Source organism: Gossypium arboreum, chromosome 13 (assembly GCF_025698485.1).
Source record: "Gossypium arboreum isolate Shixiya-1 chromosome 13, ASM2569848v2, whole genome shotgun sequence".
Lineage (NCBI taxonomy): Eukaryota > Viridiplantae > Streptophyta > Magnoliopsida > Malvales > Malvaceae > Gossypium > Gossypium arboreum.
In genome coordinates this window covers 111,163,497-111,178,963 of record NC_069082.1, presented here as the reverse complement: position 1 = coordinate 111,178,963, position 15,467 = coordinate 111,163,497, and the positions used below count along the sequence as shown (strand labels likewise).

The 15,467-nt window shown below is 34.2% G+C and overlaps 2 protein-coding genes across 5 annotated transcripts; one reads left to right on the top strand and one right to left on the bottom strand.

Annotated features, from left to right (window-relative positions):
* Positions 1-6,483: 6,483 nt before the first annotated feature.
* LOC108463799 (polyadenylate-binding protein RBP45C) lies at positions 6,484-10,909 on the top strand. The gene is made up of 7 exons (XM_017763721.2): positions 6,484-6,984; positions 7,224-7,698; positions 9,620-9,675; positions 9,753-9,883; positions 9,969-10,065; positions 10,159-10,323; positions 10,598-10,909. Exons 1-7 carry the CDS (start codon positions 6,664-6,666, stop codon positions 10,598-10,600), a joined length of 1,248 nt encoding a protein of 415 aa, XP_017619210.1. The 5' UTR covers positions 6,484-6,663; the 3' UTR covers positions 10,601-10,909.
* A 680-nt stretch (positions 10,910-11,589) lies between these two features.
* Positions 11,590-15,188, bottom strand: LOC108463800 (protein METABOLIC NETWORK MODULATOR 1). 4 transcript variants are annotated; one of them, XM_017763725.2, is made up of 5 exons: positions 15,059-15,188; positions 14,813-14,854; positions 13,372-13,492; positions 12,122-13,284; positions 11,590-12,022 (listed from the first exon to the last, which is right to left on the bottom strand). In XM_017763725.2, exons 4-5 carry the CDS (start codon positions 13,226-13,228, stop codon positions 11,906-11,908), a joined length of 1,224 nt encoding a protein of 407 aa, XP_017619214.1. In that variant the 5' UTR covers positions 13,229-13,284; positions 13,372-13,492; positions 14,813-14,854; positions 15,059-15,188; the 3' UTR covers positions 11,590-11,905. The 4 variants fall into 4 exon arrangements, with proteins under 4 accessions (XP_017619214.1, XP_052879838.1, XP_017619212.1 ...); XM_053023878.1 differs by having other exon boundaries at positions 15,018-15,062; XM_017763723.2 differs by lacking the exon at positions 13,372-13,492 and having other exon boundaries at positions 15,059-15,184.
* Positions 15,189-15,467: the final 279 nt, after the last annotated feature.

Genomic DNA, 15,467 nt, shown 5'->3' with positions numbered 1-15,467 from the left:
CGGCATAAAACCTGCTAGGCATAAGCCTGAATCACATACCGGCACAAGGCCTGCTAGACTCAAAGTCTGATATTTTTCACCGGCAATAAGTCTGCTAGGCATAAAGCCCGATTACACTCACCAGTATAAAGCTTGCTAGGCTCAAAGCCCGAGTATCACTATTAAAATGTTGTCTCATACACAATTCATGTAACAAAAATTCCATATATTCCTCATAAATCATACGAACTTTTAAATGATATAACATTGTCAAATTAAATTCAAATACAGTATTTCAATTTCTATACACAAACACATTCGGCTAGCTCTTTATGAACTTAAAGATTCCATAACAACATATTAAACTAAGTTACATCAAGATAAATGATGTCTAATTGCTTAAAGACTTACCTCGGATACCGACGGACGTTACAAATCGGCTATTCGATTATTTTCGTTTTTTTCGATCCAAGTCCGATTTCTTTTGTTCTTGATCTATATAATTTCAAATTAACCTCATTTAAACACAATTTCATTCAATTTAATCCAACAACACATAAATAGGAAAATTACCATTTTACCCCTAATATTTCATACTTTTACAAATTAGTCCTAATTGCATAAAGCACAAAATAAACAAAATCTCACAACAATATAGTTGGGCCGAATTTTCCATATAACCATACTAGTCCATATATTTCATCTATTTCACATTTTAGTCTTTCAATTTATTATTTTTGCAATTTAGTCCTAATTACTCAAAATATTCAAAAACTCAAATACAAAACATGTTAATCTAAAACATATTTTTAATATTTCATCATCAAACATCACAAAACACAAATATTCATCAATGAAATAATTCAAAATATGCATCAAAATCAGAAATTTAAGCATGGGTCGGATAGTACTCGAAGCAACGATCTCAAAAACGTAAAAATTATAAAAAACCCAACACAAATTAAACTTTAATTAAGCTTCCAAAGTGCCGAAATTCCAAAAGCTTTTAACATCTTTTTCTTTCTTAAGATTCGGTCAAAAACATGTATATAATGCACGCCTTTTTAGTTTTGTTTTATTATATTACATAATATTTCATAATTTACTTTAATAACCTTTATGATAAAATAATAAACCATACATTAATAAGGCTATAACAGTCCAAGGCATATTATCATGGAAAATTTACAACATAAATACCCTATATTTGAAAGCCACTATCAATTCAACCTTTATGATTTAAACTATCAAGTTTTTAACTTACGCGATTAAGTCATTTTATCAAATTAAGCACACAAACAATCAAATTTTCGTACAAAATTTTCACACATGCAAATTCACATATAATAAACACGAAAAATAATATTTAAATATTTTTTGACTCTGATTCGTGGTCCCGAAACTACCATTCCGATTAAGGTCTAAATCGGACTGTTACATATGAAGCCCGCTTGGATAAAGAATCATGAGACCCGTCAGGGCATAAAAGGAGAAGTAGTGGTATGACTCGTGTGGCGAGTAGTAAGACATAATAATCTTGGCATGTTTGAGAATGCGGGTAAACAGGATAGTAAGAGAAACCACTAGACTACGAAGATAATAAGAGTTGGTAGAAGCGTTTGATAATGCGGGTAAGCCTGTTAATAAAGGACCCACCAAAATTTGACTATAAGAGGAATTGGCATAAGTGGTCTTAACGTGACAGTGGTAATGGAAGGGATACCTTTTTAAAGTATATAAGTATCCGCCAATATGAGTTCACTAATAGTTAACAAGTAAACCAGTACCGGGTGTAATAAAGTAAGATGAGTAAGTAGATTCTAATCCTAATAGTCTACGGGAAAAGTGGTTGCCAGAGACAAAAGAGTTCGCTCAGGAATTTACCTTTGGAGGGAAAGTCCACCGGGGAAGTTCACCTAAAGACGCGAATGTCCATAAGGGCTACATAATGCAGAAGAGTCCTTCGGGACTAACTGAGGAAGAAGTCTACCAATGACAAATAAGGAAGTGATAGTCCACCGGGAAGACTATTTGTAACACCCTTAACCTGTCTCCGTTGTCAAATTAGGGTTACGGATTATTATCGAACAAATTGTAACATTTTAACTTCACATAACAACAATTAATCAAATTAAAATAATAACATTCAATCTCAATCTTTATTCATAGCATAACCATCATTACGAACCTTAAACCGAGCCTATGGGGCCTTAAAAATAGTTTAAGAACATTCTGGGACTGATTTGAAGCAAAATAGAAAATTTTGGAAAAATTGAAAAAATTAAAAACATAGGTCACACGGCCGTATGGCTAGGCCGTGTGGCCAATTGTGTACAATTTGAAATATGTGACACATGACCATGTCTCAGCCTGTGTGTGTACCAGTGTGAGTATTCGAAATAGGGTCACACGGCCGTGTCACAGGCCATGTAACTCTCTGTGATCGTGTAGTTCATCCTGCACTTAAAATTTAAATGGCACACGGCCGTGTAGTGTGGCCGTATGTGGCACATGGCTATGTGACAGCCTGTGTCCCAAGCCGCGTGCTTCCTAAATGACCCCTAATGCAAGCCAAAACAACCTCAATTTCTTGGGCACCAAACCAAACCATTTCTACACATATTCACATGGTTAAAACACATTCAAACACACATAAAATATGCCAAATCATTTATCCTATGTGCCTAACCAATATGCCATCATTTGGCACCACAATCCACATGCCAAAACAATTTAATTCAATGTTACAAATCCATACCTTTAATACACATTTCATACACCATATAATCATAAGCCATTTATGTTCATAAGGCATTCATAAGTGACCAAAATACATTTTTACACCAACATTTACCAACCATCAACTAAGGATATATACATAATAAGCTTGGCATAAGCTCAAATCATGCCATTTTGCCAAAATAACCTTAAAACTCCTATACATGCCATTTATAACCATCAAACCATACCATGCGAATAGTGTGAATGTGGTCTGACGATATTCCAACTGATTGAGCTTTCCGATGATCTACAGAAAAAGAGAAAGAAACAACTAAAATAAACAATTAGCTTAGTACGCTCATTTAATGAAAACTTAAACTTACCAACATTTATGTCTAAACCAATCAAGCATAATTTCATTAGTTCATAAGCATACTTTTCTTTCCAATACACACCACTTCACAAGGTTAGTAAGTGTATCAATAAACCTATAAATCCAACCAAATCATAGAACAAATCATAATAAGCATTTCAATATATGTTTCATCCATTATATATTCAAATAACACCCTTTTCACTTCAAGTATACATCTCAACATTTTTCATTTCATTTTTCAACATTATAAGTAATTTCATATACATTAATAACAAAAAGTAAAATAAGTTAATCAAAATAATGATAACATATAATGAAAAAGAATGAAAAATAATAATCGATATGAAACATTAAATAAAAGAAACTTTCTGTAAAAACTTTGCATCTTGTTGTCAAAGAAATTGAAAATTATGGAGGATAAATTTGATTGTTGATAAAATGAACTATCACTTTGAGCAAGATTGTGCTAATAGCGTGTTATAAAATAAAGAGAGATGGGGAGAATAAAGAACAAAGAAAATATGAAAGTAATAGAGAATGTACTTTATTGATCAAAAGGGATCATTACAATGCTTCATCAGAGTCTCTATTTATAGGCATAAGAAGTATAAAAGAAGTAGAGATCTAATTCTAATAACTATTAGAATTTAAAGTACATCAAAATTTATCTCGATCATGATGGACATCCACTTAATAAGACATTCATAACAATTATGAGTATTTATACAAGATTTGGTAATTAAAAGAAAATAATGAAATGTATGAAATTTGGCTTAATTGATAAATTAAGATAGAGAAATTTCATGAGATATGATGTTATTGCATAATGTAGAAAAAGTGGAATTTGTTTTCTATAATAAGCTATAATGGTAATTCAATTCAACAAAAAAGTAGAAATTATAAAAGGTGCAATATGTTTATACATGCATATGAAAATATTATTAAGAGCACTTGAACTTCATAGTAGATACATATGTGAACTTTTAAATGGAATTATTAGTTGAAAATACTTAATGAGCCCATAAAAGTGATATATGATATGCATGAAATATGAAAAATATGTGATGATGAATGGATGTTCAGAAGCTCCAATTATATGACTTTGTTATGAGTTGTGTATCATGACAACATGGTATACATGTCTATATGTGAATATGAAAACCTTAATGAAAATACTTTAATAAGTAGATTGCTCTAGTAAGCTTGGTAAAATAGTGAGAATACAATTGACATGTGATCGTATGCGCACGTACGCAAAAAACAAACAATTTTATAAAACGATTTAAAAGTGTGATTTTAACTGCAAAGGTTGGAACGCTGGAAATGTGCAAGAGTACACAATTGTAATAAGTAGTAAAGTGATAAGTATATTGAATTATCATTTCCATAGGGACTGAACAAGCATATGTTTATGAAATATATACTTACACAAATTGGTAGCGGAAAAATATTGTGAGAAAGTGAGTTATTACCTAGACTAAAATTAAAAACAAGGTGAAAGCAAATCTTTAACAAGTTTAATTAATATGATAGAGGTGTGTTAGATTAATTTTATTCTTTAACTCAGAATTATTAAAACAATGTTTATGATGTTACGGACAATTTTATGGCAACTTGGTCTTTTGTTAACTGATGCAAACATACTTATTAAAATCAATTAATCTTTCTAACATATGTCTATGCTAAATTAATTAATTAATTTTCATAAGCACATAAGATAAAGTGAAATAAAAATATACTTTTATCTTGAAACAAATTTAATCACAACAATCTTTAAGTTATGCAAGGTAATTATATCAGTTAATACTATTACTCATTGATGGATGTCGAAACCACCAAAAATAATTCCTACAATTAAAATAAATCTAAACAATAATAAAGAATAGTAGGGTCGAGTCCATAGGGACTGAATGTTATGATTAACTTTCATGTTTTTCTTGTGAACAGAATTTTCGTCGAGCTGATAATTGTGGCAATTGTCGTGCCCATGACTCCAAACGAACCTGTTGAAAAATAAGTTAAATAAATTAAAGGAGTTTCAAAATGACTAGAAATTAAATAAATGAAATAGCAGAAATAAACAATTAATTAAATTGGAAAATAAATTTAGATTTTTTAGACATAGTTATTTAGATTTTTTAGACTCAGTGGATTCTAGTTTTTGAATCGATCCTCAAAAATTAGTTTTCTCCTTCAAACAATAAGCTAGTTATAGCGACTAAGAACATCCTCACCACTAATTCTTCCTCTGGCAGGTAATCTAGGTACGCCCTGCAAACCAACCCTTACCGATTGTCTAACCATGATACACGCGTTTTCAGTTCAAGATCTCGACAGCCTTGCGTTCTAAAGAACCCAACTTGGATTAATAGCCTCAACTGTGCGTGACATTTAATCTGATCACAATCTCCCTTAACTTGTTTGCGAAAATCAGAATACAGCACGACCGACTCGTCTTCTCAACTGTACGCCAAAACGACTCCAACCTAACGCACTTTTTGAATTAAAATCGAGTTAATTTTAATAGATGAATTTGTCAATCCCGATACTTTGGAGAGATGGTGAATACGAATTTGAAGGATTTTTAGTGCGGATATAATTTCTTATGATTCTTGATCTGAAAGAATACCAGCCCAAAACTAATTTGAAATTAGTGAAGTATGAATTTAATCATGCTTTGGTTGGTTATGAAAGTAGATTTAAATGAAAATAGTGATAGAAGAAAGGGGGAGGGCTTGGGAAAAAATTGAACTAAAAATTTAAATGGAAACAAAAGTTATCAAGGTGTGTTTTTTCAAGTAGGCCATGCCACCTATTTATACATAAATCATATGCTAAAATTATGCTAATCCCACATATCCACTAATTAGATGAAATAAATATTATATTTCTTTTTTAATTTTGGCTTTTATAAAGTCAAAAATCTGATCAATCCCTAAATGTCTATAAATTTATGATTTGACCCCTTTTCAACTTCCCATGCTTTAATTTAATTCTGTTTTGCTTGGCTTTGATTTACAACATTTGAATTTCGTTCCTGATAATATTTAAACATAAAATTCACCAATTAGAAGGAATTAATTGAAGAACAAGTTGAGTTGAGCACGTAAAATATGCAAAATAATCAAGCTATCAGTCATTTAATCTAATTTTACACTTAAGAAGATTAAACATGTACCAATTAGATATTTTGTCAATTAATTATAATTTCTTACATTTATAATGGAAGAATATTATAGGCATAATTTTATCTAATTGAACAAATTACTAAGATGTATAACATCATAAACATGATTTTAACAATTTAAAAAGACGGAGTAAAAATGTAAGATAGTTGGCTGATAAAAAAGAGAAAATTAAATAGTTAAATTATTGTTTTATAAGTGATAAAAATAAATACTAAAAGTTGAGTCACAATCTTATAACATTTGAGAATTGTGTGAAAAAAAGAAGGGAATTTGCCCAAAATAAAATTATCCCCTCAAAGCACATCCCTCTATAAAAATTCGATTTCCGAAATTAAAATAAGCCCCTAGGGTTTCCTCTTCTCTCTGGGATCTTCCAAGTCTCCACCTTATCTATCAAATATGATGCAACAACCACCACCAGGAGGCGTTGCTACGCCTCCTTCAATGGCAGCCGATCAGTCTCAAACCCATCACTACCAGCAACAACAGCAATCGCAGACTTGGATGATGATGTCTCAACAACAACAGCAGGTAGGTCAGCCGGTTCCTCCACCTTCCGGCTGGAATACGCAGCCTATCCCTCCCCCCTCTCAGATGCAGCAGTACCCCGCCGGTTCAGCGGCCGCCGGCTCCGGCGAGATTCGATCTCTCTGGATTGGTGATCTTCAACCATGGATGGATGAGAATTACCTCATGAATATCTTCGCTCAAACTGGAGAGGTAATTAAATTCGAGAAAAATACAGTTTCCGAGTACATATTAAAAATGAATCGTATTTAATTCAAATGAGCGAATATGTTATAGTCTTACCATTACTTGCAGAAGCTAAATTCCAAAATGTTCATTTTTTTCCTTTCTGTATAAAAATGAATTTCTTCTTTTCTTTTTATTTTAATGCAATAAAAAACAAGTAGTAAAGGTCGTAATTAAACAAAGGTAAATCTTTTGGGTTATTTTAGGTTGTTTCAGCTAAGGTGATTAGGAATAAGCAGACGGCTCTACCGGAGGGATATGGGTTTATAGAGTTTGTCTCGCAAGAGGCAGCTGAGCGGGTTTTGCAGTCATACAATGGGGTGCCAATGCCAAATTCTGAGCAGAACTTTAGATTGAATTGGGCCGCTCTCGGATATGGGGATAAGAGGCAAGAAGAGGGCACTGACTACACCATCTTTGTTGGGGATTTAGCTGGGGATGTTTCGGATTACTTGTTACAGGAGACCTTTAAAGCTGTTTACCCATCTGTTAAGGGTGCCAAAGTGGTTACTGATAGGACAACTGGACGGTCTAAAGGTTATGGCTTTGTGAGGTTTGGTAATGAAACTGAGCAGATTCGAGCCATGACAGAAATGAATGGAATTTATTGTTCGACAAGGGCAATGCGAATTGGACCAGCTGCTAATAAGAAGCCATTCACTGGTCAGCAGTATCAGAAAGGTACACATCTTGTGGTTTATTTGAAGTTCATTATTTATATCGGATGCCATGTGAAGTTTACTTGGTTGTGTATAGTATTTATTTGCTCTGATTTATGCTTGATTACTTTAACTGGTTGGTTATTACGTTTTGTTTTGTTTTTGGGTTTTCATTATCTGAGTCGAACGTGTCAGAGTTCCTTAAAGTTTGAACCCTTACCGTTATGCAATAAAAGCTTGGAGAATTTATACAAAGTCGTTTCCTTCCAGTTTGCCTTTGTAAGATTGGGCCCTTATAATTATATTAAAACATGCTAAAACTTATATAAAACTCATGTTGTCTTAAGCAGGACACCAAGAGGCTCTCATTTTGGGGGGCCTGGAACTGATATCAGCTGAAATGATTCCACTTTAATGCGTGGCCTCATTTTAGGTCAGTTACTTTGTTTATGTCATAAGCTTCATTTCCTCGTGGCAGTATTTTTGCTACAGTCTCTAATTACTTTTCGTATTCCAGTCAGATTCAGTTTCGTTTTAGTTTCCCAACATGTTTCCTTTAAATGTTTCTTTACTTTTTTTCGTTTGTCCAGAAAATGTGTTTTTATTTAATCATGGATCAGTTCCCCATCCATACTTGCATATGTTTACACTGCCCTTTTGTTTCATTTAATTTTAAGCTTCAAAATACTTGAAACTAGCTCAAGCAGCCATGCTAAAGTTGCTATGCATGTTATCATGTGTCATTCTGTTCCTGAACCTTTGGGCAGGTTTTGATCTAATGCATTTCAAATCTGCGCTTCTTTTTAAAATTATTTTAATTTCTTCAACCTTACTCTATTGCTGTGTTGCATGCAAGGACAAATTGAGTCAGGAAAGAAACCCAAAACTTGTCACGGGATATTCAGTTGATAGATTTAACCTCAACGGAAATGGATCACTTGCCCTTCTTTATTGCCTAAGCTAAAATAATGAATAGGCAATAATGAATGATTATCTGCATATGGATTTATCCATATTTATCTTGCATTTTGGAAACATTATTATTTGCCACTTGATGTTGTAGTTCATATCAAGTTAGAAGAATTTATCAAGTTAGAAGAATTTACTTTGTTTTTAACTATAGGCCTCTTCTTGCCATTTTGTGGTTAATAACATGCTCTGTATAGGCTTCTGTTTATGCAGAGAATGTTAAAATATTACTCAACAATTAGTTTAGCAGATAGGTTTAGTCTGCTTGAAAGTAATCTTAGAAGTTGACTTTGTAACTCGTTCAAATTAAGGACCAGCAACTTCCTCTTCCCCCTCCTCCCTTCCTTCCACAAAATTGGTGAAAGAAAAAAGAAATGCTTCATGCCTGATGAGGAAAAGATAAGTCCCTGTTTCAATTTTCCTTTTCCCTTCTTTCACCCTATTGTAAAGGGAAAATAAAATAAAACTAAGAAGTCTCTTACTGGTTCCCTGAGTTTAGTGTAATTATGATTTCTTTTTATGCTGTTATTCTAGTTATTTAGTCTGATGCTTTTGGATTTGCCTGGTAAAGGACTAAAGGTAAGCTTTGATGTATTCCAAGTGTAACTGTTGCCTGGTATATGGCTGGTGGGTTTACATTGGGTTCTTTTCATGCCATACAGGGAATTACTTTGAACTGCTTATTTATATCCATAAGTGTATACTTCCATGCTGTGTTTTTTGGGAAAAAATTATTGAGTTGAGAGAAGCAGTAGTGCTATAATGTAACTGTACTACATGATGTCTGTTAACAGGTTTGGATTTTCATAGTTATCAGGAAAATATTTACTTTTGGAGGTGTGTTGAATTAGTTAAGCTTTTGTATATGAAAACATTAAGATTCTGTTATGGGACATGCATGCCTTTTCACTTTCTTTCACCATCCTTTATAATCATCTATTCTATTTTAGTTCACGTATATTTTTGATCCACAGATACTTACCAGAACACTCAAGGAAATCCTGGCGAGAACGATCCAAATAATACCACAGTATGCATCTTTTTTTTTAATATTAGTATACTTGTTTCTTGGTATGGGCAACTGAAATATTACAAGCTTATGTGCAGATATTTGTTGGCGGTTTGGATCCTAGTGTTTCTGAAGACCAGTTAAAACAAATATTCAGTCAGCTTGGTGAGGTAGTTCATGTAAAAATTCCTGCTAACAAGAATTGTGGTTTTGTTCAATATGCTAATAGGTAACTCATAAATACTTTCATGTAATTTGGCATTTGAAATATTATTGCATGGTATTAACGGTTTCTTTAATGCGATTTACTTCAGAACTAGTGCAGAGCAAGCGTTATCAGTTTTAAATGGTACCATTTTAGGAGGAAGAAATGTTCGACTTTCATGGGGACGTAGTCCTTCAAGCAAACAGGTTTAGTATTTAAAACTTTAGTGTCTTACAAATAAAGCAATGCTACACATGTTTCTCTAAACTAATAAGAGGGCAATGTATTGGGGCTTCCAGGCTCAACCCGATCAGGCCCAGTGGAATGGTGGATATTATGGATATGCTCAAGGATATGAAGCATATGGATATGCACCTCCTCCCCAAGACCCTAGCATGTATTATGGGGGCTATCCTGGATATGGGAATTACCAACAGCCGGGGGCTTACCAACAACCACAGCAGGTAAATGTGACTTTATGAACTATTTGTACTTTTTATACTTCTATATATTATTTGCTCTTAGAGAAAGCGGAAAGATCGCAAGCATTTTGAATTTAATTTTTTAGCACTGTAACTTTGGCTGCACGTAGGGGGAAAAAGGAAAAAGAAATGAAAATGTTGTCTGTGTTCTTTATTGCATGAATCTTGATTTCTTCAATGCCGACATTTTTCCTTTTCAGAAACTGATTTATTCTCCCATTTCTTCTGACACATTCATTTGTGCTTAATTTTTCAGTAAAAAGTGTGGGTGGAGTGAAGCTCGTTGACTTGATCCAGAGCACATTTGTTGTTGGTCTGATCCCATCAAACATGTTTTAAGGTTGTAGATTTTCATTGTTTTCTGTACAATTTTTTTTTTTGGTTATGTTTCATCTTTTCCCTCTACCATATCTTTTTAGCTTCGCTTTTCTTGGTTTCTTATCCTCTTATATTGAGTTTTGTTTTGACTTGATTTTCCAGTCTATTGCTATTCAGTGTTATATTACACCACGGTAGTTGTTCGGACTGATGCTTTTTAATGTTTATTGTGAACTTATTATGCTTCTTATTTGTCGATTTAGTTTTAGTTCTCTATTTTTAACTGTTTATCAATTATATGAATAAAGTGGTTCAAACTTTTCATTCAGTTTGAAGAATCCGGATATGGTTTTTGCGACAAACTAACCAAATATATCTTCGTGTTCATTGTGATGGATTCAAAAGGAGATCACCCTATAATTTTGTGACAGAGAGATGCAGCCATTATCATAAACCTTCACAAAAAGGAAAGATAAATGTCACTGGGTTGGGGTAAATCACTGTACCCTTAAATATTAAAAGTAGTAAATAAATGAATCCCACTTGATACAAAGAAGCTCAACTGCAGCAAATATTGTAGTTTTACAGTCGTAGGAATATTTGCTTCTTCCAAAACAACGTTGCCAAATTATGTTGATCTTTGCAGCACCTTCTTCGAGATGGATAGCCACAAGATCTTGTTGAACTTCGGGTATTTGACAAGATCCTCAGTCCCCTTCCAGCCTACCTGCTAGAGTTCCCTGTTCAACGATGGATGGATGGATGGATGCAACAATGTTAATTCTCTACTGTGATTACCTCATTGGAGGATAAGAACCGAGAACATGAGCCAGAATCCTAGACGTTTTTTTCCTGTTGTAGTATCTTAATATACCTCAGAAATGCATGCTTGATACTTCGCATGTTCATAACAAAAGGAAAACGCACATGTTTAACAAGAAACTGGTCTTTCCCTGTTTACTAAGTTATTACAAAGCCTAAAGTTACATAAAGATACATAAAGATAGCTTTTCTATATATATCTATAAACTGAAAAACGAAAAGCTTTATTCTAAGTAATGGCAACAGTTCTAATCCTAAAAGGGTTAGAGCAAAGAAAATCCGATGCTGCAGCCTTCTCTAACTTTTAAGGTTAGGTTAGCCCTTCGGGGAAGTCTAGCTCCTTCACCTTGTTTAGGATTTTAAAACATTTTACATAGTCTATTTCATTATACTAAAACACTCTACAACATTCCACACTCCAAACTTATGACTGCTTGTTTGAATCATGCGTTGCTTTATCTCTGAGCATGGTTCCTTCAGAACTGATGGCTGGCTGTTCGATCCGAGATGCTTGGTTTTCTCTCATGTTTTCTTGAACAGCCTTGAAAGAAAATTCAGTATATCAGTGTCTATGTCAAACATCAGGGTGCATAATAGATTTAATCATATGGGATTAAATTCAAGTTCAGATGTATTATACCTGCAACAGCTCAGTCATCTTGCCAGTTCTGAAATTTTCCAAAGGTTTGAGCATAGAAGAAGAATGAGTGGACTGTACCGCTTGCAGTGGTTCGATAGAGAGTGCCTGATCATCTTCCAGTTTATTTCCCAACTCTTTGACCGACAAATTTCCACCTTGAACTTCTGGTGGTTGTAGGGGGACTTGAACTCTTTTCATGACTTCAGATAGTAGTTTCTCAAATGGCATGCCAGTCATCGACTTTGCATCTTTATCCTGTAAACCCTCTGCTGGAAGTTGACTATATGAAACAGTTTCACTTTGTATGCCTTTGGGCACGGTGTGGTTACTACTCCGAGGTTGAGGTTGAGTAGGAAATATCGGGTTTCCAACTGTTGCCATCTGGTTGACAGGTTTTTCCTCATTTGTTGCATTGGCAGTTCCAGAAACTTGTTTTCCTTTAGAAACCAAATGAGGGGGTTGGCTTAATTGTTGGCTGGAAACTTTCCCATTTGATAAACTAGCAGGTTGGAGCACAACAGGCACCACTGTGCCCCTGGACAGTAGTGAATTGAACTGTGTTGCCGCTGGCTGCACATTCTTGTTTTTTATGGCTCCAAGATTCGAAGCCCGGGCTCGTGGCACCTGGTTGGTGAGAGCTGGTCCGTTGAGTGGATGAGCTGTTCCATTCCTCTCCCGTGGGAAGGGAATCTCGTTTCGTCTAATCATTTGGAGATTAGGAGCAACATCATTTTCAGCTGAAATGGGAACATAATGCCCAGGCTTGAAGACCACGCCCCTTAAAGTGGTGTCAGAGTTGCCAACCCTAACAGTAAGCAAATATCCGGCATCGAATGCTGCCTCAATAACACCACTAACAGCCTGACCAACCATTACGTCATTTGCATCAGGATTCACTTGGTGGGGTCGGTTTCCATTCACTGCTCCAAATCCAGGTGGGACATGGGCATTCTCAGCATGGTTCAGGTTCTGATTCCAAGGCATCTGAGCATTCTCCCCCTGATTTAAATCATGTTTTGGGTGCTTTCTTGGGCGACCACGTTTGCGCTTTAGCAGAAAATCATCTAACGCATCAGGGTTATTGTCTTGTTCATTGTCTTGATTCATCGTAGTATTTGCAGCAAATAAATCTCCTTTTCTGCAAATCTTGTTCCTGTTCCTTCCTGGAAGACAAAACAAAAGAGCAGATATAACCAACATGAAAAAAGGCAAATATTCAACTTCATAAACAAGTCAAGTAAGACTTCTGCCTTCTCAACATCACTGCAGGTTCGTATTAAGGCCATGCTGGCCACCTAATATTACTTCGATTCTTCAATTTTCCTGAAGTACCAATCTCAGACACTCCATATCTAACAATCAAACCTGAGTCTGGACAATTCAGAATAGAGAAGCATTTTACCATTTACTAGCAGATTATGATCAACACATTGTAAATTTAATAATTTATAAATACATGACTGATATTTTTCTTCTTATTTAGTCAGGAAAAGAGAAAAAAGACAACAAAATCTATAAGCTCAATAATGCTATTGTTGTTTCTATGCATATACCCTCAATATCAATAATTATAAGTCATAATGCGACATTGGCTGTACCATGAGTAAGCTTCCAACTAAATTTTAGAGCAGATAAGGAAAGAAAAACAGAAGGCTCTCAAAGTTAAGAGAAGTGAAACCGTTACGCTTATAAGGTAACTCATTGAACTCCGAAATCTAACAAATGTGCAATACGAATAGCAAGGTTTACAAAGAAAACCTTTCCTCTTTAGGAATTCTGCAGTTGACAATCAAGCATCTTATTTAATGAAGCTATAGATCAATCTCAGGATAAAATGCACTATCATGATCACGTATCTTATAAAAAGAAGGGCATGCAGATATCAATAATACTCATGCAAAGAACCACGACCCAAAACCATAGCCACCATATATGCTAGCTGATTACAATACGACTAAAAGGCTAAAAGCCAAGGAATCACGACTAATCTGTTTGTGTTCCAATGACAAAAATTGCCCGTAATTTTTCCCAAAACGGAAAAGATCGCTTCAAATCTCCATAAAAACCTTTAAACATAATCTTAACTATTTATTGGGATTGCTAAACATTAAATTCAAGAAGTTCTAAACTGTTCTAACAATTCAAACTTTTGACGAGTTAAAAAAGGCAAATGTCAATCCATTGAAGACAAAAGCTAAACCCCACTATCATGTTTCTTTCCCGGGATTCATGAACATCAATTGCCCGAGTTATCCACTCTCTTCACTTCTCCAAGTATTCTTGTCCAACACTTGTTTGTGGCACACATATTGACATGGATATAGGGGTTTATCCTCCAAATATATGAAAAAGAACTTAAAATTAAGAAAAATAATTAAGTATACTCATATCGAACGCATACCTATATCCGACAACCAAGTGGGAGTAACATACCAAACTAATAACAAAGCTTTTACCAAACTAATAACAAAGCTCTTAGGCATTGCTTTATTTTTACCTCAAACAGAAGGGAAAAAAAAAAAAAACTCACCTCATGCATGCAATCTGCACAACAATTTACATACAAAACTAAAGCATAATTAAAAAAAGAATACTAGATAAAGAGTAATAAAGGGCTGAAAAAACCCCATTGAAACGGTAATAAAATAAAGATTTCATGAATTAGAATTGAGAAAAGCGAGAAGTGTAGACCTTTTCAGAGCATTTTCGTCAACTTCAAGGATAAGGAAAATCCTGTAACAACCATAAATCAAAGCTTAAGTCAATAAAACATGAACAACAAAACCCAGGGAAGAAAGTAAGTGAACAAAACTGTCGAAGAAGGACAAAAAAAAAGAAAGAAAAAAACTTAGCTAAAACCTAGAAGATTAAAGACAAAACCCATAAAATTTCTTACAGAGTGACACGAAAATTAGGGATTAGAAGATAACAGCTGACCTTTTTTCTGATGGTGTCCTGTTACTTGTGTTTCGTTGGGGTTTTTGCTTCTCTTAACAACAATTAAAACTTTGATTAAAGACAAAATCATTTTTAACAAAAATCCGCTTCTTATTTTAATTCCTTTTATTTTATTAAATTTTTTTTATTTTGGTAGGGCGGAAGATAGAGTGACTATGTTTGTGACGGGATTGAAAAACGGAGCAATCAGAAAATGGCAAGTGGACAGAATGATGATTCATGAGGCTTACTTTTGAAACCTGTTGTGAGATGGGATTGACACGTAGGTTATAGTGGGTCCTAAAGGAGTTAGTTAGCTAAGCTGGCTTTTAGGTTGTTTTTTAGTTAATAAAATATTGTATTAATAAATTTAAAAATTGTAGAAAATAGGAAAATGTTATTCATCAGC

Excerpts from the sequence above, each read along its gene's own strand:
- LOC108463799 (XM_017763721.2), top strand. The coding sequence starts at position 6,664 with ATGATGCAACAACCACCACCAGGAGGCGTTGCTACGCCTCCTTCAATG. Across the intron at positions 7,699-9,619 it reads TGGTCAGCAGTATCAGAAAG|ATACTTACCAGAACACTCAA; the intron begins GTACACATCTTG and ends TTTGATCCACAG. Across the intron at positions 9,884-9,968 it reads TTTGTTCAATATGCTAATAG|AACTAGTGCAGAGCAAGCGT; the intron begins GTAACTCATAAA and ends GATTTACTTCAG.
- LOC108463800 (XM_017763725.2), bottom strand. The coding sequence starts at position 13,228 with ATGAATCAAGACAATGAACAAGACAATAACCCTGATGCGTTAGATGAT. Across the intron at positions 12,023-12,121 it reads AGATGACTGAGCTGTTGCAG|GCTGTTCAAGAAAACATGAG; the intron begins GTATAATACATC and ends TTTTCTTTCAAG.